Consider the following 22377-nt stretch of genomic DNA (forward strand, 5'->3'; position numbering starts at 1 on the left):
GGCTTTGTTGAGTTCAGAACTCAGCTCTTCCATGTCGCTTTCAGCCCCAATAATTTCTTCGCGCACAAATACACCCACACACACCCGCACCAAGCAAGCAAGCAAACAAAAAAAAACTATGAACTAATCCAGCTAATTCTCCTACACGCTGGGAAGGAAGAAAGATTGTCATTGTTATTTCTATGTTCAAGTTCTGGGGAGGCACTCATACTACTGTGATGGGGGGGCCTACAAGCAATCAGAGTTCAAGATGAGAGAGAGGAACCTCTACCCTCCCAGTCTCCTGCTGCTGCTCCTCCAGGGACAGTCCAGGGACAGCTACATTTAAGCTTGCCTGAGCCAAAATGCCATAGCAACCGTCCTAAATCAAAAGTTAATCATGTTTAAAATGAGATTTTAAATCATCTTTGGTGCTGGGCACTAGTTCTCAGCCAAGGAAGGCCAGTGAAGTGCATTTTAATCTCACTTTACTTGGGCTTTTTTGCTGCAAGGTAGCAAAAGAATAAGCTTATTTGTAGAACGTGGGTGAACACTTCCAGTTTGTAAGATGTCGTCATTCACAAATTCTATGTCCATTTACTTTCAAATTTGGTAGAAAAATTCTACTTTGACCCCTGACCTAGCCTACCATTTTTGACGTAGATACGGACATTTTTGTGGATTTTAGAGTGGGTCAAGATCTGGTTTAAATGAAAACTCAGCTGCAACCTTAGCTGTGTCGTTGCTTCCATGACACGGGAAGAGGGGGTGACATTACCATGTGCGTGAACTGCTTCGCTACAGCGCTCGTGGCACCTCCTGCTACTGATGAGGGAAGTGCATGCTAGAAACCCACCACTGATGAGTCAGATGTTACTGTCACCTCTGAATAGCTGGGGTCAGCCACAGCTTAGCTCACAGCCACACAGCTCGCAGAGTGGTGGCCTCACTCCAATGCTCCCAGGGCCCTTACCCACATCGGGGAATGTGGCGGTGCTGCAGGTTAGAAAGATCTGCAGTTTCTGTGCCACGGGACCAGGACCGGATGAGAAGACACGAATGGTGTCACTTCCTGTTTCCCTCCCCCAGCCAACCCCTTCTTGACCCTGCAAAATGCTGCTTTTACATTGTGAGGCTCCTGAGGAGGAAAGGACTGAACCTGAGAGTTTCCATGCCTATCCCCAGGACACCCCTTCCTGCAGCAGAGGGCCATGCCTGTGTTCACACACATGCTGCCTTGCCTTGCCCAGAACTCCTGCCTCCCATCTAAACCTCGGCACGGCGCTGTGGGAAAGCCTGTAGAGCAAGCTGCACGAGCAACTCCATCCAGCACCACGTGCCATAATCTATATCCTCTTCCAAAAGTGACAGAACACTTGGAAACATTCATTAAGATTCAACCTTCCGTGGGGTAGATGAGGGCGAAAACAGAGATTACTTGACCCACCACTGAAATGCAGCCACTTCTGCAGTGGGGCCAAGCCATCTGTTTAACAGCATGCGGCACCACTACACAATTGTGTAGGACAATAAATGAAGAGATCTCAAATCCAGTTGAAACTGCAGGGGTGTTTGGAGAGGAAGAAGAGGTGGTGGAATCTGGACAGGACGCTGGGGCTTACACCTTGACCCTTGCAATAAATGCCTTGGGAATGTTAAGGAACACCAGTCATCGGGAGCTCAATTTTACATCTCATTTGAAGGACAGCACATTCAGCCACACAGCATTTCCTGCATTGTGCTGGGGAATTGACTCAGAACTAGCTCACAGGGAAGACCACGCTTAACAAGCCACCAACACCACTCCTACAGATCCTCGGTGGTCTCCCAGTCACCTTGATCCTGCTTAGTTTATGAGATCTGAAGAGAACATGGCACAAGACGGGAGCATCTGTGAGCAGGTCATGTTGGGCTTTCCTGATCACGATCTAGCCAACCAGCTCTGGGAGAGACAGACCATCTTTAATCCAGTTCAGTTTCCTGATTACCAAGATTAGTCTCTGCAGTGGAATTGGGCTGACATCTGGCAAATGTATTTGCATGCAGGAAAAGGAGAAGTAATGTAAACTGAGCTAAAAAATAACATGAAGTGACTACACCAGCCATTAAACTCTGCTGCCAGGGACTGCAGGATCACCTCCATTAAAAGGAAAGGTGGGAAAAAGAAAAAGAAAAGAACGACAAGCCAGAGTTTTATTTATGCCCCTCTTTCTTCTAAGCAGAGTGAACACTAACCCTTTCCTCTCTCTCTGCTGTCCCTTCTCTAGCTGCCAGCGGCCTTTAGCTCACGGTGCAAAAGGGGGTTGGAGGATCCATCAGAATGAAGGGTGGCTCTGCAGTGCACCCATGCAGTACCAGAGTTCAGGACCTCCCATGCGAGGACGCCGCTCCTTCAAGCTAGTGGCACTGTATGCAAACAACACTGTGCTTTCAAGTCAGGCCCAGAACTTCACCAGCCTGAAGGCTGTTCCCAAAGAGGAAAAGCCCCTCACTGCAAAACAAGGTAGAAGCAGGTTTTGTTTTCCCAGACCTAGCAAGAAATGGTTCTGGTTCATTTTATAGACCCTGTAGAAAAAGGGTGTCTTGGGTGCCCCCTGCTGGCCCCGCAGCAGCAGTTAGCCACATTCTCCTTAGGTCTGTGCTGCCACTGTCAATTATGCTGATGCACCAAACAAAGCTATTTTGGATACGGAGCTATGTAGGCTGAAGCTGGTGAACAAAACCGACTGTGCTCATTTCAGCTGCCCTGAAAACAGAGGGGAAGAAAAAAAAAACGTATTTCCCAAATGGAAAAATACAAAGTCAGTGGGGGCCTCTTTAAAGGCTTCTAGGACAACGGAAAGTAAAAATAAACCTCTGGCTCGAACAGCCAATCTGCGCACCCCTCCCCGAACCCACCCCCACCAATAAGATCACAGAGTGGGAACAAACCGAAAAGGGGTGTGATTTACATTGGCTACCCCAAACCCACTGTCCAGCCCAGCAATGAGATGCTCATAGGGCAGCGGGAGAGAAGAGAGTGCAGGAAACGTGGAGGAGAAAGGGCCGCTCCAGCTACCTGGAGATTTTCCTGCAGGTACAAGCTAATAGAAGAGTCACTCACCAATGGGTCTCTGCCAGGAAAAAAAAAAATCTCCATCCACCCGACAATATTGTCAGATCAACTCAAATTCAAAAGGGCCGCGCTTCCCCACACGTGCTAACCGAGCAGGGGAGAACAGGGGAGGGGGCTTGGATGGTCAAAGGGATCTGCCTCATTCTGCCTCAAAGGGATCTGCCTCATTCAATAAAACCCTTGCGAGTCCCACGAAAACAGCCTGGGGTGAAATGAAGCAGGCCACTCTGCCGCATGCCTCAGCTGTAGTCATATGAGCTGCACTTGTTTCAATCCACCCTGCAGGCAGCTCTCTTACAGCAGCACAAAATAAAGCTACAGAGCAGTGAGCCACGGGGCAGCCTAAGAGGAACAGGGACCTCGTCCAGGACAACCTGGCCTTTGCTTACACCAGTTTGGATACCATCTTTCCTTAGGAAGCCTCTGCTTGGAGGCAAGGTCTGGGTTTCAGTGTGTGTGTATATAATGTAGCCTGCCAGGGAAGAGTCACTCAGAGGCAGCATCTGCGTTTCAAGCGAGGAGGAGTGGAGAAGAAAGAGGAAATATGTCATGTATTCCTCCAGGGAAGCCAGGCAGCGTCTGGGGTCTGCAGAGGTATGGCACTTAAAGGGAATCAAGCAAGTTTGGGGTGCCCCTAGCATGCGCACGCCTGCTCCATCACCGTTCAGCATCACTTTGCAGGCAGTTAGAGCTGCTAAGAAGCAACACACAGGCAGGCTGGGGCGCTGAGGGGGAGCTCGTCACTGGCTGATAGCACTGGCGCTCATTACCTGCCTGCCTTTCATGATGTGCTTGGGTACTGGCACTTTAATCTCCAGGTCGCTGTAGTCTTGGGACCAGGTGTAGTTCTCTCGTACGGCTCCATTGTAACTGTCAGGGTTGGTCTGGAACTGCTCCTGCCTCCTGAGGGGAAAGAGCGAGATGCTAGGTGTCAAGTGGCTCGGCACGCGGAGAGTGGGAAACACCAGGACACGCTGGGCGAGGCAGATGGAGGGTGCTGTGCCTGTAATCGGCTACCTGGAGGCAGAGCAAGGAGCACCGAAGAGCGACTTGACAGGCACTCTGCTGCCCACGCCCTGGGATCTCTCTTCGCTGGGGACACTTGCTAAAGGAACAGGTTTGAAACAGCTCCAGGCTCCTACAGGTCCTTCCCCAGCCCCAGGACCCCTTGTACAGAGAGAGGGGTGTCACCGGCCTTGCCAGTTTGCTGCTTATTAATGGCCCAGGTAGACTCAATAACTCTAATACCCATGTTTGTGTCAGAAACGCCCGTGGCCAGCCTAGGGAGGAATGACTGTAAACGTGCAAAGGGATCAGCATGCAGTTGCATCCAGGCGTGCTGAGCCCCTCCGTCTCCAACCTCCACGCAGCCTCCAGACAAAGACTATTACCTGCCAAGGCATGTCTAGCCTGACCCAGTGACCTCAGCACACGTGGGAACATGACAACCCGATGAGGAGAGAGGAACTGGTGAACGGAGGCAAACGGGGGTTTTCTAAGGAATATTCAGATTTCCTTTTGCTACTTAAAAGGTGCCACACTGGATGAATCCAGCGACAAGGGAGACACCACAATGGTGGACACGTGCTGCTGTCCTTTAGCATAGCCTTCCTGACCTGCCGCCACTTGACGGAGTGATACAGAAGAAGCCACCATGTCCATACAGCCTACCTGCCTGCCTTGGCCAGACCAGAGAGAGGCGCTCACAGAGGTAGCTGGCGAGAAGGAAGCAGATTGGGCAGTACGATGACAGCTGGAAAGAGAAGGTGGGCTATAGCCAATGCGTGGCTGATGGAGGCTACAGTTAGAACCCCTCCCCCGAAACATGACGACAGTCTCGCCCCTTTAAACATTTCTCCTCTGTGTTACTCAAAGGGGAACTGCAAAATAAAAGTGAAGAATGAGGGAAACCCACCCAGAATCCAGTGCAGAGACCCCATGCACCAGCTTTGACTAACTTTTTAACATTGTTTCTTGGTATCCCTGGGCTCAGTGATGATATTCCAGAATGCTTCACTCTGACATAATGAATGCCATAGATTGCAAAAAAGGCACCTGGTATTTGCGGTTTTGCATTCTAAGATCATTTTGCTGAGCCAGGAAGTACCAGAAGGAGAATTCCACAGAGGGAGAAAGAGGATTTTTAAAGTTAATGGGATCTGGGTTTTTTGCTACCTGATTTCCCGCCCCCCTCCACCCACCTCCGCACCTGGGTTAGACAGACAGGAGCTTCGGCATCAGAATCTGGACTACTGTCAGGTCTTATTTTTCTTTTGCATTCACCTTAAAAAAAAACTCAAACAACCCTAAAGCTAACTGCCATTTGAGGAAATCCGCGTTTAGGAAATAAACATTAACTGCCTTGACTCTGATGGGTTTCTAACTTAGAGACGATTGCAGGATTTGCGTAGTACGACGCTTGAGGAGTTGTCATAGTTTGATCTAACAGCTTTGTTGTGTGGTGGTGTTTTTAAGAACTGGTGCATTAGAGGAGCATTTTCGGACCTGTAGCTCAGCATTACCTGTCTAAATGGACACTGGTACATTTAAAAAATTCCCACTGACAATTGAAACAATTCAAGATTCTGATGAGCCCCTTTTAAACAATGTGGAAACAATTATTTACCTAAATTCCTTTATAAAATATTGATTTGCAAAAGGCATTTTCTGTTCCCCTGTGATATTTGCAAGGGTCTATCCAGCAGGGAAGAGTGGCAGCACCAAATATGCTTGAACGCACCCTCTCCTTCCTCTCTGGGCACAGGCCTGTTGGCTGACATCTCTGCTTCAGTTCTGCAGCTGTTATTGCCGGTAAACACCCTTTTGCAAGGTCTGAGGGGCACAGTATGTATGCACACAAGCCCTCGACCCCAGGCAAAAGCAGAGCAGGTTCTGGACTGGCCACACAGCGGTGAGATCAGCTCAGGCGTAAGACTGGACGCGTAACTGACCAACAAAACAGTGAAAGTAACTCCTCGCAAACGAGTTGCCAGTGCATAAGGGGAACACACGAACGAAAAAAACCCAATTGTTTTCATAGCTATAGGAATCTTACTGGGTATTTATAACAGTAATCCATAGAATTTCCAGCTGGAAATGGGATTCCTAACTTGTAAACGTCCCTGTAAATCACTGTCAGAATAAAACCGCTTTCATTTTAATCTCACAGGAAGGTTGTGGTTTTTTTTTTTTAAAAAAAACAATCGTTTCTAAACATAGCTGCAGCGCTAACAAAAGTCTGAGATATTTTAAAATGTTTTGACATGTACCTAGTCTTCGATCCTGATTAATATAAACACGGGCTGCAGTGAGTTATGTAACAGGTAATGTAACGGGCCCGCAAGACGGCCCACCCAAGGGACCTATCCCCCATGCACGCACCCACGCACTGCTAGGCCTTCAACCAACCAAGTGTGGGTGGCTTCCAGCAGAACTGCATGCTGAAGATTATATAAGAGACACAGATTTTAATTAAATTAAGGTTTTTTGTTTTTTTTTAAATAGAGATTTAAAGGGGTAAAATATAAGATTTCACCAGCCTTATTAAAGCACCTTTTTTGGCAGGTGATTTGGAAACCGCTTGCTGAAATTAACAAACGAGAGCACCAGACACACAAGGCAGCAGCTGAAGTGTCTGAGCTCTGCAAGCTCAGCGGCTAGCTGCTATGTCCTGTCCCTGTGGAAATGGACCAGCGCAGAGATTTAAGGAGGGTACTGAAACACTTTGACAAAGTTTGATTTGCCTGGTGTTCGCCCATTGGGCCTCCGTTTCCACGGAGACGGGGTTGGCATGGCAGCAGAGAACCAGCGTTCTTGTTGGTTGGTTCTAGCTGCCAGCTTCCAAAACCACCCACAGATTTCAGGAACCAAAAGCACTGGGGGACAAATAGAAAACGAACGCGCAGGGGAAGATTTCAGACGCCCCACAACACCCTCGCCCACGACCGCACAGTCATCTCGGGAGGGCAAACTGGCTAATGATTTCCAAGCCACGTGATCTCTTCAGATACCTGCACAGCTTGAATAAAACAAAATCACTTCCAACTCAGGATCCTGGTGTCAGCAGCAGCTACTGCTACAGACGCGACTCTGAACGGTCATGTTGCCATGTAAGCAGAATGCCTCAATAGAACAGTCTGAAAAAGCACTTTATGGTTACACCACACCCCCACATGCTTCATGGGGAGAGGAAGGATGATCAGGTGGTTAGGATGCTAGCTTGCGCTGTTGGAGAGCCAGCTTCAATTCCCCTGCTCTGCCACAGACTTCCTGTAAGACCTTGGGCAAGTCACTTAGCCTCTCTGGACCTCAGGTCTCCATCTGCATTAAAGATCATGAGGGGCTCAGATACTATGTCAATGGGTGGCTATAGAAGTATCTCAGGTCTATGGAGAGACCCATGTTTTTCACCCACTCCTGAGGGAAGAGATCTAGTGTGCTGCATAAGGGTTACTGAAAACAGCAGTGGTTATTAATCAAACAAATCCCTTTTGTAATAAGTCACCAACCTGTGGGGTGATCCCCCATATCCAGAGTCAGGCTTTGCATTACCCAAATCAATCCCTCCATTCTCAATACTTTTTTATAAAGGGCAGGAATCGCATTTAGCCCTCTGAAGTATAAAGACAGCCCGGGGAAGGGGGTGGGGGAGGGGGTTTAAAAAAAAGGAGGGGTTCTGCTTGCTTGTTTCCAGCAGAAATAATGAGGTCTCAATTTATCTGGCTTTGCTGAAGGGCTCCTGGGAGGGCTGGAGAGCTAGTGGAATGAGGACATTACAAGAGCTATTGAGAAAGGGTCAGGAAATTTCAAATTTGGAGAGGGTCTTTTTGGTTAATGCCTATTTAACTCAAACCCCTAACAAACAGCTGGGAGAAAAAGCTCTCTGTGAAACATGCAACACCTCCACTCCAACTAAGGGCTGAGAAAGCTGCTGTTCCAGTTCTCTGGTCATAGAATATCAGGGTTGGAAGGGACCTCAGGTCGTCATCTAGTCCAACCCCCTGCTCAGAGCAGGACCTTCACAGAGTCATCCCACAAAAACAGGAAAGAGACAATTCGATGTGCCTGATATTTCTAAAATAAAGCAGGAAAACAAACAAACATTCCAGGTCTCAGTGATCCATCAGAAAAAAGCCAAAGGCAGCACCCCTTCTTCACATTAATTCCATATGGCTGTGTAAGTAATTGGACCACAGTCCTGTTTCATTCTAGTCAGCTTTCCCTCTTCAGCCTCTCAGGATATCTACCTGGGGACTCAAGTAGCTCATAAAACAACACAATGGCATTAGTGTCATTTAAATAACATACACCAATGAGGGTGACATATCAGAAAGATGGGACAACAGGAGAATTACTGGATCAATGTCTGGGGCTTCCCACCGACTACCAAAAGGCAGGCTGGGATTTTTATTTCACAAACTGAAGCTGGGGGATAGCTATTCATGACTGTATTGTAAGAGAGTTTACAGGCCTCTCCTGGGTCACTTAAAGCTCGCATCTCATTTTAATCTACAAACAGGGGCTTCAGAATGACTTTCCTTAAGGAAACCTCCAGCTGATCCATTTCTCTTTCCACTTCGCACGTTCTGTTTCTGCACCCCAACCTGCATGACAAGGCGGTTGGCTTTTAAAGGGCTGCTCTGCATTTCTAATTGGAGCTGGGGAGGCAGCAGCCACTTTGCAAGGCAGATGAAAAGGAGAATGCTCAGAGGTCACCCTCCTGCGGCAAAGGTCAGTCTTAACAAGGGCTTGCGAGGCCTGGAGAGAACAGGCTGTTGCACTCCCAGATTGACATCAGTGCGTCTCTGCTGGGAAAACTGGGCAAACAAGCTGCAGCTCATCAAAATGCAGCTACTGGGCTGGAGCCGAAAGGCCCAGAGGAAGGACGTCATCTTGACACTTAGTGCTCACCTAGGGCTGGCTGGAGCACGTTTTCGCAGCCCAGCCATGAGTCAGGCCTCACAACAGCCCTGGGAAGTAAACCAGTATTACCCACTATTTACAGATGGGGAAACTGAGGCAGGGTGACTTGCCCAAAGCTCCTCCCATTCCTGCGAATATGCCACCAAGCCCTGCTGCCTTCTGGAGAGACTCATAACCGTGATGCTACAGTCGGAGATAATGCAAAGAATGGCCATTTCCTTCCCCTGCTCCCATCTAACCCTCCCCAGATGTTCTTCCTAATTACTTCTCCAAGCTAGGTAATGCTTTGTCTTTCCACAGAATCTTTCAGCTTCAAAATGCATGTAAGAAATCTGTGAACCCACTTCTGGGGTGGAGTAGGGCGGTTGTCTCTCAAGACACAGCAACAGTGCACAGAATTTGGGACAGAACATTAAAAATGGGTGATTTAGAGAGGCAGGATGGAACTATGTAAGTGGAAACTTATCAATGCAGTTGGGTTAACACCCTAACCTTGTGCAGCGGTAACATGGGCTCTTTAAAGAAGTGGTCAGGACCTCACTTTTGAGCACAGCTCCTCCTGCTAACACCACAGGAGGATACTAGGTTCAGTACTGACCCAGAAGAAATGGCACCGTTCACTGACTCACCAACACCATTTCCTGCAGCTACCTGGGTTTCCCACAGAGGCCTCCCATCCAAACACTGCCCTGGTCTGGCCCAGCTTGGCTTACTTGATCCTTTGTGTTCACAGCATAAGGTAACTGGCTAGAGCTTCTTAGCTGGAGTGGGACGATAAACTAGAAAACAGCTGATCCCCTCTCCTCAGAAATACTGGAATGGCATCATTTCAAAGTGAGCAGGGCAGAGAGGACTCTTAAGGCACCTTCTTCCATTGTTGCCTCCTGCCATGCTGAAGCTTAGACGTGCTCATGGAAAGATGGTCAAACATGCTGCTAGTCTTGCTTCAATAGGGCCACCAAGTAGCACCAGCTGCACCTCCAGAGAGAGAGCCTTTCCTGCCATCACACAGCAAAAACAACAACTGATCATCTCCCAGGGGACAGGGTATTCATGGAGCCAGCTCAGGAACATCTGCAGTTGGTCTCCAGGCGGAAGACTGTCAATGACTACCACCACCTGCTGTGCTGGTCAGTGTACTAGGGCACAGAAACGCTAGCAACGGCTGGCAACAGATGGCGGTGGGGTTGAGTAGAGGGAGGGTGAAAAAGCATCAGCTTTAAAATAAAGGGTTTGGTATTGATTGCACTTGGCTGCCTGGTGGTGGGGATGGTGTGGGTGGGTCTGTGTGTTCTGTCTTGCTCTATTTTTGCTCGCAATGTGTCATTTTGGGGGAGGTGAAACCTTTAACAATGCACCACTGAGAAGCCAGCAAATCTGTTTTTTGTTCCTATGGACTGCAACACACATCTATGCGGTCATTAATACCAATTCCTAGACCCACTCCCAATAGAGATAAAGACCTGCAGCTGCCTGGGGGTCAAATGACCATCCAACTGCAAGTGCTGGCCACTGAAGGAAAGAAGGAGGAGACTGTTACCTGTAATTCTTGTTCTTTAGACTAGTGGCTCTCAACCTTTCCAGACTACTGTACCCCTTTCAGGAGTCTGCTTTATCCTGTGTACCCCCAAGTTTCACCTTACTTAAAAACGACTTACTTTTGTATTTTTATGTCCGATTTTGTAAGTGTCCCAGCCACACTGTTACTGACAAATTGTTTACTTTCTCTTGGTAAGCATATAATTATAAAATTAATCCACTGAAATATAAATACTGTATTTACATTTCAGTGTATGATATATCGAGCAGTATAAACAAGTCATTGTATGAAATTTGAGTTTGTAGTGACTTTGTTAGTGCTTTTTATGGAGCCTGTTGTAAAATAGGCTCCGTAAAAATATCTAGATGAGTTGATGTACCCCCTGGAACCTCTGGTGGTGCTCAGAGATGAACGTGTACCCCTGGTTGAGAACCACTGCTCTAGAGATCTAGTCAAAGCAGAGTCCAGACTCTGCCCAGCCCTTAGACAGGAATTCCAGGCTCAAAGGGCAAGCTTGGTCCTAGTCCGTGCTGTGGAATGCAAGCACAGCAGGTCCTCCTAGAGCAGATAGTGACGTTACTGTCACACATAGAAAGTGAGGGAATGCAAAGATTTCAGAACCCTCAACTCTGTAAGGAGTGGGAACTCATCCCACAACAATCACAGAGAAGGAATTTTCTTCTCTATAGACTCCCATCTCAACAGATCCCCTGCTCTTGGAGACAAAAGCTCCAGGAATGGCTCGATGAAATTATACAATCAATCATAGAATATCAGGGTTGGAAGGGACCTCAGGAGGTCATCTAGTCCAATCCCCTGCTCAAAGCAGGACCAATCCCCAACTAAATCATCCCAGCCAGGGCTTTGTCAAATCTGACCTTAAAAACCTCTAAGGAAGGAGATTCCACCACCTCCCTAGGTAACCCATTCCAGTGCTTCACCATCCTCCTAGTGAAAAAGTTTTTCCTAATATCCAACCTAATCCTCCCCCACTGCAACTTGAGACCATTACTCCTTGTCCTGTCCTCTTCTACCACTGAGAACAGTCTAGATCCATCCTCTTTGGAACCCCCCTTCAGGTAGTTGAAAGCAGCTATCAAATCCCCCCTCATTCTTCTCTTCCGCAGACTAAACAATCCCAGTTCCCTCAGCCTCTCCTCATGAGTCATGTGTTCCAGTCCCCTAATCATTTTTGTTATCCTCCGCTGGACGCTTTCCAGCAGGTCATCTAGTCCACCCCCTTACAACAAGACAGGATTAATTATACCAAGACTGTCCCTGCGGGTGTTCATCTAACCTGTACTTAAAAACCTTCACTGACAGGGATTCCACAACATCCCTTGGTAACCAGTGCCAGTGCTTAATTATCAGAGTTAAAAAGTTTTTCCTAATATCTAACCTCAACTGATTACACAGAACATAAATAAGAGAACAGCGACAGGTGCTAGGAAGCGAAAGGTAAGGGGTTTCTTTAATGGAAAGGCGTCAGATAGCTCAAAGGGAGGTAACTTTGAAATCTCAGTTTGGACCCCTCCTGGCAGACTTGGGACACCTGCTCAAAAACACCAGACTTCTCACTCTCTACCCTCTCAGGAGTCAACCTGACAGGGACACCACGCTGGGATGGAGAAAGATGCTCTCGTTTGGTCTGCTAAGACACGTGTCATGGAGTCCCCGGGTGATGCTCTGGAACTGCTCCCTACGAAGCCACTCAGGACTCTGGGGAAGTCTCCTTTCTGTGAGCAGACTGTCTTCAGGGCAAGCAGCTAACACGGCTTCCACTTTCCTGGGTCTGACCTCGGAGCATTCAGCATCCTCTGCCCCTCCATGTGCTTCCCACAGCGAGTCCGCTCAGGCAGGGTCCTGGGGAAGCCAGAGGGCCCAGCCCCCCAACTCCGCAGTCAGACGGGACTCTCAGCCAGATAGTAAGAGGTTTATCAGACGACAGGAACATGGTCTAAAACAGAGCTTGTACGTGCAGAGAACAGGACCCCTCAGCCGGGTCCATTTTGGGGGGCAGTGAGCCAGACAACCCCGTCTGCACTTCACTCCATGTCCACAGCCGGCCCCAAACTGAAACTCTCTCCAGCCCCTCCTCCTCTGGGCTTTGTCCCTTTCCCAGACCAGGAGAACCGATTCCTTTGTTCTCCAACCCTTTAGCTCTCACCTTGCAGGGGGGAAGCCAGGCCATCAGTTGCCAGGAAACAGGGTGTCGGCCATTCTCTGTGTCCAGACCCCTGCACACACCTGCCCTCTAGGGCTCTGCAACAATCACACACCCTTATCCCACCCCCTAGATACTTAAGAACTGCATAGGGGAAACTGAGGCACCCCCAACAATATTCAGAGGAAACATTAAGAACAGTCCTGCTTCATCACAACATGGACAGCCCCGATCAGGTCAGTTCCACTACCCTTTGGAGGGTCAAGAATCATACCTGTGTCGGCCAAGAAAAGGCCATCGGGATTGTGGCTTTTCTGCCTCTCCTGTGACGGGTGAGGAACTTTCCTAGCAGAGGTAATAGAGAAAAGGCCGAAAGAGCCTGAGCTTAGGTGAGATCACTGGTTTATCGTCAACATCAAGTGCATTTACTCTTGATCAACCAATTCTAGCTTACACTATGTTCGGTCACTTGCCTTTCTCCAACCATTTCCTCTGCCGATGACATTTCTGATTGTTCTTAGTCACGAGGTGGGAAACGCTGAGAAAAATCTGTTGAGTCCTTTCAGGGGGCATTACAATTTTCACACCCTATGAACACTTTGCTGTCAACAGTAAGTTTCATAACAGGTCCTCATCCTGCTTTACAGTCACAGAATTAAGCCTCACCATGATATGGGACTATCCCGATTGTACAGATAAGGAAACAGATGCCTGGTCTACACCAGGAGTTGAGGTCGAATTTAGCAGTGTTCACTCGATTTAACCCTGCACCCGTCCACATGGCGAAGCCCTTTTTTTCGACTTAAAGGGCTCTTAAAATCGATTTCCTTACTCCATCCCCGACAAGGGGATTAGCGCTGAAATCGGCCTTGCCGGGTCGAATTTGGGGTAGTGTGGATGCAATTTGACAGTGTTGGCCTCCGGGAGCTATCCCAGAGTGCTCCATTGTGACCGCTCTGGACAGCACTCTCAACTCAGATGCACTGGCCAGGTAGACAGGAAAAGGCCCATGAACTTTTGAATTTCATTTCCTGTTTGGCCAGCGTGGGGAGCTGCAGGTGAGTGCAGAGCTCATCAGCAGAGGTGACCATGATGGAGTCCCAGAATCGCAAAAGAGCTCCAGCATGGACCGAACGGGAGGTACGGGATCTGATCACTGTGTGGAGAGAGGAATCCGTGCTATCAGAACTCTGTTCCAGTTTTCAAAATGCCAAAACATTTGTAAAAATCTCCCAGGGCATGAAGGACAGAGGCCATAACAGGCACCCGAAGCAGTGCCACGTGAAACTTAAGGAGCTGAGGCAAGCCTACCAGAAAACCAGAGAGGCAAACGGCCGCTCTGGGTCAGAGCCCAAACATGCCGCTTCTATGATGAGCTGCATGCCATTTTAGGGGGTGCTTTGACTCCATCAATAGAGTGGGAGGCAACACGGAAGCAGGTTTTGGGGACGAGGAAGATGAGGAGGAGGAGGTTGAAGATAGCTCACAGCAAGCAAGCGGAGAAACCAGTTTTCCCGACAGCCAGGAACTGTTTCTCACCCTGGACCTGGAGTCAGTACCCCCCGAACCCACCCAAGGCTGCCTTCCGGACCCACCAGGCAGAGAAGGGACCTCTGGTGAGTGTACCTTTCTAAACAGTATACATGGTTTAAAAGCAAGTGTGTTTAAAGATTAATTTGCCCTGGTATTCGCGGCCAGTACAGCTACTGGAAAAGTGTGTTAACATGTCTGGGGATGGAGCGGAAATCCTCCAGGGACATTTCCATAAAGCTCTCCTGGATGTACTCCCAAAGCCTTTGCAAAAGGTTTCTGGGGAGGGCAGCTTTATTCCGTCCACCATGGTAGGACATTTTACCATGCCAGGCCAGTAGCACGTAGTCGGGAATCATTGTAGAACAAAGCATTGCAGTGTATGTTTGCTGGGGTTCAAACAACATCCGTTCTTTCTCTCTCTGTGTTACCCTCAGGAGAGTGATATCATTCTTGGTCACCTGGTTGAAATAGGGTGCTTTTCTTAAGGGGACATTCAGAGGTGCCCATTCCTGCTGGGCTGTTTGCCTGTGGCTGAACAGAAATGTTCCCCGCTGTAGCCACGCGGTGGGGGGAGGCAAAATGCGACCTTGTAACGAAAGCACATGTGCTATGTATGTAATGTTAACAGCAAGGTTTATCATGAAAGAGTGTACCCATTGTTCTATAAAATGTGTCTTTTTAAATACCACTGTCCCTTTTCTTTTCCTCCACCAGCTGCATGTGTTTCAAGGATCACAGTATCTTCTCCTTCCCAGAGGCTAGCGAAGAATAGAAGGTGAAAAAAAAAAGCAGTCATGATGAAATGTTCTCTGACCTCATGCTGTCCTCCCACACTGACAGAGCACAGACGAATGCGTGGAGGCAGACAATGTCAGAGTGCAGGAAAGCACAACATGAACACGAGGAGAGGTGGTGGGCTTAAGAGAGGACTGAAGATGATAGGTGGTGGCAGTGTGATGACAGGAGGCAGGATTCAATGCTGGAGGATCAAACTAATATGCTCCAGCGTATGGTTGAGCTGCAGGAAAGGCAGCTGGAGCACAGACCGCCACTACAGCCCCTGTGTAAACAACCGCCCTCCTCCCCAAGTTCCATAGCCTCCTCACCCAGATGCCCAAGAATGCGGTGGGGGGGCCTCCGGCCACCCAGCCACTCCACTCCAGAGGATTGCCCAAGCAACAGAAGGCTGGCATTCAATAAGTTTTAAAGTTTTTAAGTGCAGTGTGGCCTTGTCCTTCCCTCCTCCTCCACCCCTCCCAGGCTACCTTGGCAGTTATCCCCCTATTTGTGTGATGAATTAATAAAGAATGCACAAATGTGAAGCAACAATGACTTTATTGCCTCTGCAAAAGGTGATCGAAGTGGGGAAGGGAGGGTGGTTAGCTTACAGGGAAGTAGAGTGAACCGAGGGGGGTGTTAATCAAGGAGAAACAAACAGAACTTTCACACCGTAGCCTGGCCAGTCATGAAACTGGTTTTCAAAGCTTCTCTGATGCGCACCGCGCCCTCCTGTGCTCTTCTAACCGCCCTGGTGTCTGGCTGCATGTAACCAGCAGCCAGGCGATTTGCCTCAACCTCCCACCCCACCATAAACGTCTCCCCCTTACTCTCACAGATATTGTGGAGCACACAGCAAGCAGTAATAACAATGGGAATACTGGTTTCACTGAGGTCTAAGCGAGTCAGTAAACTGCGCCAGCGCACTTTTAAACGTCCAAATGCACATTCTACCACCATTCTGCACTTGCTCAGCCTGTAGTTGAACAGCTCCTGACTACTGTCCAGGCTGCCTGTGTACGGCTTCATGAGCCATGGCATTAAGGGGTAGGCTGGGTCCCCAAGGATAACTATAGGCATTTCAACATCCCCAACGGTTATTTTCTGGTCTGGGAAGAAAGTCCTTTCCTGCAGCTTTTGAAACAGACCAGAGTTCCTGAAGATGCGAGAGTCATGTACCTTTCCCGGCCATCCCACGATGATGTTGGAGAAACGTCCCTTGTGATCCACCAGTGCTTGCAGCACTACTGAAAAGTAGCCCTTGCAGTTTATGTACTTGCTGGTTTGGTGCTCCGGTGCCAAGATAGGGATATGGGTTCTGTCTATGGCCCCACCACAGTTAGGGAATCCCATTGCACCAAAGCCATCTACTATGACCTGCACATTTCCCAGACTCACTACCCTTGATATCAGCAGATCTTTGATTGCATTGGCTACTTGCATCACAGCAGCCCGCACAGTAGATTTGCCCACTCCAAATTGATTCCCGACTGACCGGTAGCTGTCTGGTGTTGCAAGCTTCCACAGGGCTATTCCCACTGGCTTCTCAACTGTGAGGGCTGCTCTCATCTTCGTATTCTGGCGCTTCAGGGCAGGGGAAAGCAAGTCACAAAGTTCCATGAAAGTGCCCTTACGCATGCGAAAGTTTCGCAGCCATTGGGAATCGTCCCAGACCTGCAACATTATGCGGTCCCACCAGTCTGTGCTTGTTTCCCGGGCCCAGAATTGATGTTCTGTGGCATGAACTTGCCCCATTAGCACCATGATGTCCACATTGCCAGGGCCCAAGCTTTGAGAGAAGTCTGTGTCCGTGTCCATGTCCTCATCACTCTCGTCACCGCGCTGACGTCGCCTACTCGCCCGGTTTCGCTTTGGCAGGTTCTGGTGCTGCATATACTGCTGGATAATGCGTGTGGTGTTTAATGTGCTCATAATTGCCAAAGTGATCTGAGCGGGCTCCATGCTTGCTGTGGTATGGTGTCTGCACAGAAAAAAGGCGCAGAACGATTGTCTGCCGTTGCCCTGACGGAGGGAGGGGCGACTGATGACATGGCTTACAGGGTTGGCTTACAGGGAATTAAAATCAACAAAGGAGGTGGCTTTACATCAAGGAGAAACAAAAACAACTGTCACACAGAATGGCCCCCTCAAGGATTGCACTCAAAACCCTGGGTTTAGCAGGCCAATGCTCAACCCACTGAGCTATCCCTCCTCCCGGTATTCCAGGCAGGACTGAATCCCCATTAAACTTTTCAAGGTGCCCCGACAGACCTCACTGAAACGATTGTCGGCCGTTGATTTCATGGAAGGAGGGAGAGAGGGAGGGGGGAGCAAATGAATACAAAACAAATCTGGTCTATTTCTTGTTTTGATCCACTCCATCTATTTTTTACATCTTAGGCTGGCAGCAGACGGTGCAATACAATTGCCGGCAGGAGTAAAGAGAATGACCTGGTCGAGTCACTCCTATTTATGTCCCTGTGCCCATGTCTGCCCAGGCGCTCCTGACCGACCTCACCGAGGCGGCTAAGAGCACCTAGGACATGACGACGATGGTTATCAGGCCTATTGCACCGTCTGCTGCCACAAGGCAATGAGCTGCTGCTGTGTAGCAATGCAGTACTGCATCTGCCAGCACCCAGGAGACGTACGGTGACGGTGAGCTGAGCGGGCTCCATGTTTGCCGTGGTATGGCGCCTGCACGGGTAACCCAGGAAAAAAGGCGCGAAACGATTGTCTGCCGTTGCTTTCACGGAGGGAGGGCCTGACTTCACGTATCCAGAACCACCCGCGACAATGTTTTTGCCCCATTAGGCATTGGGATCTCAACCCAGAATTCCAATGAGCGGCGGATACTGCGGGAACTGTGGGATAGCTACCCACAACACTCTGGAAGTCGACACTAACCTCGGTACTGTGGAAGCACTCCGCCGAGTTAATGCACTTAGAGCATTTTGTGTGGGGACATACAAAATCGACTATATAAAAACGATTTCTAAAAGAACTTCTATAAATTCGACCTAATTTGGTAGTGTAGACATACCCAGAGAGAGGTGAAGGGTACTGCCCCAGGTCACACAACAAGTGTGTGGCTGAGGCGGGGGGGATGCTAGTCCTGTTCTCTAAGCACTCGACTGTGCCCTTTTTGACAAGTGAAGCTTTTCTCAAGCTCAAAAACCTTGCTAAACACAAAACAATTTCATTAGACAACACTGAAGTAAGGAGCTAGTAGGAAGAGGATGTCTGATGCATCCATATGCCTTAACCACATAAGGATGCCGCAAGTGTGATATTCCTGAGAGATGCACTATGCGCAAACAGACCAGCATTTATTTCAACGATTAAACATTCAAATAAAGGCCGCTTCTCCCTGACAGCGGCCTAGAGCAAGAGGCGTCCATCAAAGTAATTAATTGTGAGTTCACAAACACTGAATTGTGACAACAAGGGGATGAATCAGGAAGGAGGTGGCAGATTTTAGAGGAGATGCTTCAGCTGGCACATGAGCATTTTGGCAGGCAGCAGGCCTGGAGTGCATCAAGCGCTGGATAATTGTACTTCCTGAGGTTCTGTGCATCGCGCCAGGGCTAGAGAACCCATGCAACGAGCTGGGCTTGCCATTCTGTCATGTTTAGGGTGAGGGCCTGTTTTCATCTGATAACTGCCGGCCCGGCCTCAGCAGCCATTGGTCGTGCCAGGAGCACTTGTCTCGACCAGCATTTGGAAACACAGTCAACCACTCTCCTTGCACCAGCGGCTTTTCACCAGGGCTGACGCCTCCCCATGACAAAGCCCCAGCACAGCAAAAAGATGCTCTGGCTAGCTACTCCCACTATTTCGAGTCACAGCAGGGAAGATTGAGGCAAGGCACCAGTCTAATAATTCTTACACATGAAGGCACCACCTCAGCCCAATGAGCTAATGCTGTGTAACCCCTTGTGCCATTGTCTTTCTCAGATGCTAGCTGATGCCAGCTGGACTTGAGCATCTTTTGATAGCCATCATCACCTGGCTCAAGCAAGGCGCTTGGCAGCCAACTGAGTGTAAAAGGCAGTAAACCCAGGCAATGGATTTGGGGAGCATTAAATAAAATCAGCTCTTTTAAAGCCTTTGCAAATAACATTGCTCCGCTCCCATTAGCTAGGGGCTGTCAGGGAATTGAGCTGTTACTATAACTAAATGATGTTGCAGTTTTTAAATGGCAAGAGAACAGCCCTGTTATTTATAAAGCTCCTGGATGATCCAATTTGATCCTCCCCAGCAGCCTTCTTCTGAATGCAAACACTCCCTCCACTCTGGCCCTGGCCCTGGCCCGACCTGCGGAGGTGGCAGCCAACTATTGGCCGGCAAGTCAGACACTTACCAGTGCCGATTCCAGATGCCAGCCAACCATCACAGAGCTGGCACATCCAGCGGCCTCTCTGTAAATGTCAATGAGTCCGATTGTTTTCGTTTCAGGCAGGCACTGCAGCTCGTTATGCTCAGCCATGCTCTGGCATTTCGGCGCTTCTCCTTTGCAGCATCTTTCCAAACAAGTGTTTGTACTGAGAAGCTTTTCTAAAGGCCCTGGACTACATCTGCTGAGTGATGCAGAAACACAAACAGCCCAAGCCCCCTAAGTACTAATAAGGCTAGACGATCTACTGAACACAAGTTACCTGACTGGAATTAACTCAGGGAGAGGTAGTGACAGAACCCAGCAGGGCATAGGTGGATGCAGATGCAAGGGTCCTTTGCATCGTGCTTCTCGCATGCCCTCCAACAGACAGAGACCAACTCTGCAGCCTCACCTTCCCCAGGCTGCTAGGCCAGCTGAAACCTCCCCTCTAGGAAGCAAGTCGAACTGCTAGGGGATGGGCTAAACGCTCCCAAGAACAGCAGATGTAAGGGGGCAGCATGCACAGGAGGGATTCTGAGTCAGGCTTTCCTAGTCTCTGCCCCTTGCGATTCCTTTGCAGGCCACTCATTGAGCTCAGGAAAGGTGGTGTTTTCAACAAGAAGTCTGATTTCTGTCCCAAAGGAAATACTTCTAAAAACTTGGCAAAACCACTCTTGGGACTATAAACCCCAAAGCAACCCCTTACCTGAACTGACTGGCCAGCTCTGTGCTCCAGAGCAGGGGTTCCCAACCTTCTTAGTAAGGCACTCTGGCTGTTTGGGGACCTACCATTACCTCTACTCCCCCTTTCCCACCCCAGCCCTCTGCCACTTGCTCCCCTCCCCTGCTCCCTCCCGCAGCCCCAGCTAGGCCACAGCCAGCCTGCGATTGCCATCAGGCTGCTAACTGTCCACTAGCTGCTGGCTCCAAAGACCTCCTCCATGCTGCACCTGATGCCCAGATCTGGCTCCCCACTCTGCTCACTGGTAGATTAGCCACTGGGCGAACAAGGCCCATGCCCAGTGGCCCCGGACAATTGGGGCGCCCCTGCACCCCAACCTGCCCAGAGCTCCTGCCAGGGAGAGGGGTTGGGTGCTTGCCCTGCCCCACCCACCCAGCACTCCTGCCGGGGAGCAGGCTCGGGGGCTTGCCCCACTCCCCAGCAGGAATGCCAGGCGGGCAGAGCAGGGCAAGGCCCCATATCCCGACCCAATTTCCCTGGCAGGAGTGCCGGGGGTGGGGATGGGGGGGGACTGCAGGTGGAAGGGTTGGGGAGGGCCTCCCACTTGCTCTTGCCAGGGCCCCACAAATCCCTAATCCACCTCTGACTCTGCTGCATGCTGCCCAAGGGGGGTGACAGCAGGATCCAGGCAGCCGGAGCTAGTCTCTGTCCCGCACTGCTGCCACTCAGACCCCACTCCCCACACTGCTGCCTGCCACCCAGGGGAAGGAAGCACATGGGATCGACGGGCGGGTTGGGAGTCGGGGACCCATCATTTGGGAAACACTGTTCTGAACGCGGCCTTGTACCAGAAGATCCCAGCACAGAGGTAGCTGATCTGCCACTGTTCAAGCCACTCAGCTCACTTCCACATGCAAGTCACCTCTGCAACTGGAAATCCCCTTAACTCTCACCAAGAGGCTTTACTCTCTAGATACCAGCTTTGCTCTCTTCTACAGAAAGGATTTGTTCAGCTGCCAGTCGAGCTACCTAAAGAGCCCCTTTAAGCAAATAATTGTTAACCAGGCAAACTGTTCTCCTGCCTCTCCAGGGAGAGAGTGAGTCGCCTTGGAAGGAGGAAGCCATCTGCAATGCTAGGAGTGCTGAAATACACCCTTCAGGAGAGAAGTAACTGGCTACTTTCGGACCGTTCTCCCCACAGACCTTGTCTGCCTGTGGCTCAAGGGCAGATGGCTAAAGGTCAGCTAGGGCCCTTCCTAGAAACTAGTACTGAACAGGAAGAGTTCCTGGACCTTGTGGATCCTCCCCACAGGCTGGGGGAGGGTCCTTTAGCAGTGGGGGGCTTGCGCCCGTCCACTTCCCAGAACCCAATATGAGGACTCTGCAAAGTGAATTTCAGAACAGGGCTGCTGTCCTGAGCCTACTGTCCACCAGGGGGAGCTAAAACGGTTAAACACAAAGTAGACAAAGTGTAGCCTCCTGGAAAGATGAGGTTTTATCGGTGAGCTGCAAAGAGGTTTTGAAAATACAGGGCATGGGCTCTTTGTGCTTCTTGACACTGGACAGAAGGCCCGGAAAGGATTTCCCCCTTTTTTTAAAAGCATCAAAATATCAGGAACGTAAAGTCTGATCTTCCCTAGTTTAGCTGGAGAACTACTAGGAGGCACAGGAGATGCTTCTCTGAGCTCTTAACACCTCCCCTGAAGAGGTGTGGAGTGTTTCGCAAAGGCCTCCTTCACGCAAAACGCCTAGAAATGTCTGAAACAACAAAGTGTTAAACAGCCCAAACACCAATCGCTTCCCCACTTCACAGCTGAACTCTCACTGGCTTAACTGTGCTGCTGTGATCATTTCACTGCCCCCCGCAGCATCAGAGAGTCTGCCAGCCTAGACGGGACCAAGGAAAAACACCAACTCAAACACCTGTTTTGAAAAAATCCCTTCCAGGGCTTCTTTGTCCATCATAAGCACAAACACTACTTATCTGTGGTCCCAAACTTGCCCCCTTTCCATAGTCTCCGGGTGCCTCAGAGTCTGAAATGTGAGGCCGGGCAGTGCCACTATCACCATTGTACAGATGGGGAAACTGAGGCACAGAGACACTAAATGACTTGGCCAAGATCACAGAATAGAACTTAAAGCCAGGTCGCCCAAGTCCTAGGCTAGTGCCCTAACCAATGAGCCATTCTTCCTTCTTTTCTCCATCTGTGCAAGTCATCTTTAAAACTGCGAGCTCCCTTTTATTTTCTAGAATAACCTCTCCAATCACTGAGATGACCAGCGTCAC

General features: G+C 49.6%; 1 protein-coding gene across 2 annotated transcripts in view; it reads right to left on the minus strand.

The window, feature by feature from the left end:
- NUDCD3 (NudC domain containing 3) overlaps positions 1 to 22377 on the minus strand; it is a 58527-nt gene that overhangs the window by 18536 nt on the left and 17614 nt on the right. For both annotated transcript variants that reach the window (XM_074940104.1, XM_074940105.1), the window contains exon 3: positions 3865 to 3997. In XM_074940104.1, the coding sequence (XP_074796205.1) occupies positions 3865 to 3997 (133 nt within the window). The remainder of the gene's footprint in view (positions 1 to 3864; positions 3998 to 22377) is intronic.

Source organism: Natator depressus, chromosome 26 (genome assembly GCF_965152275.1).
Source record: "Natator depressus isolate rNatDep1 chromosome 26, rNatDep2.hap1, whole genome shotgun sequence".
Lineage (NCBI taxonomy): Eukaryota > Metazoa > Chordata > Testudines > Cheloniidae > Natator > Natator depressus.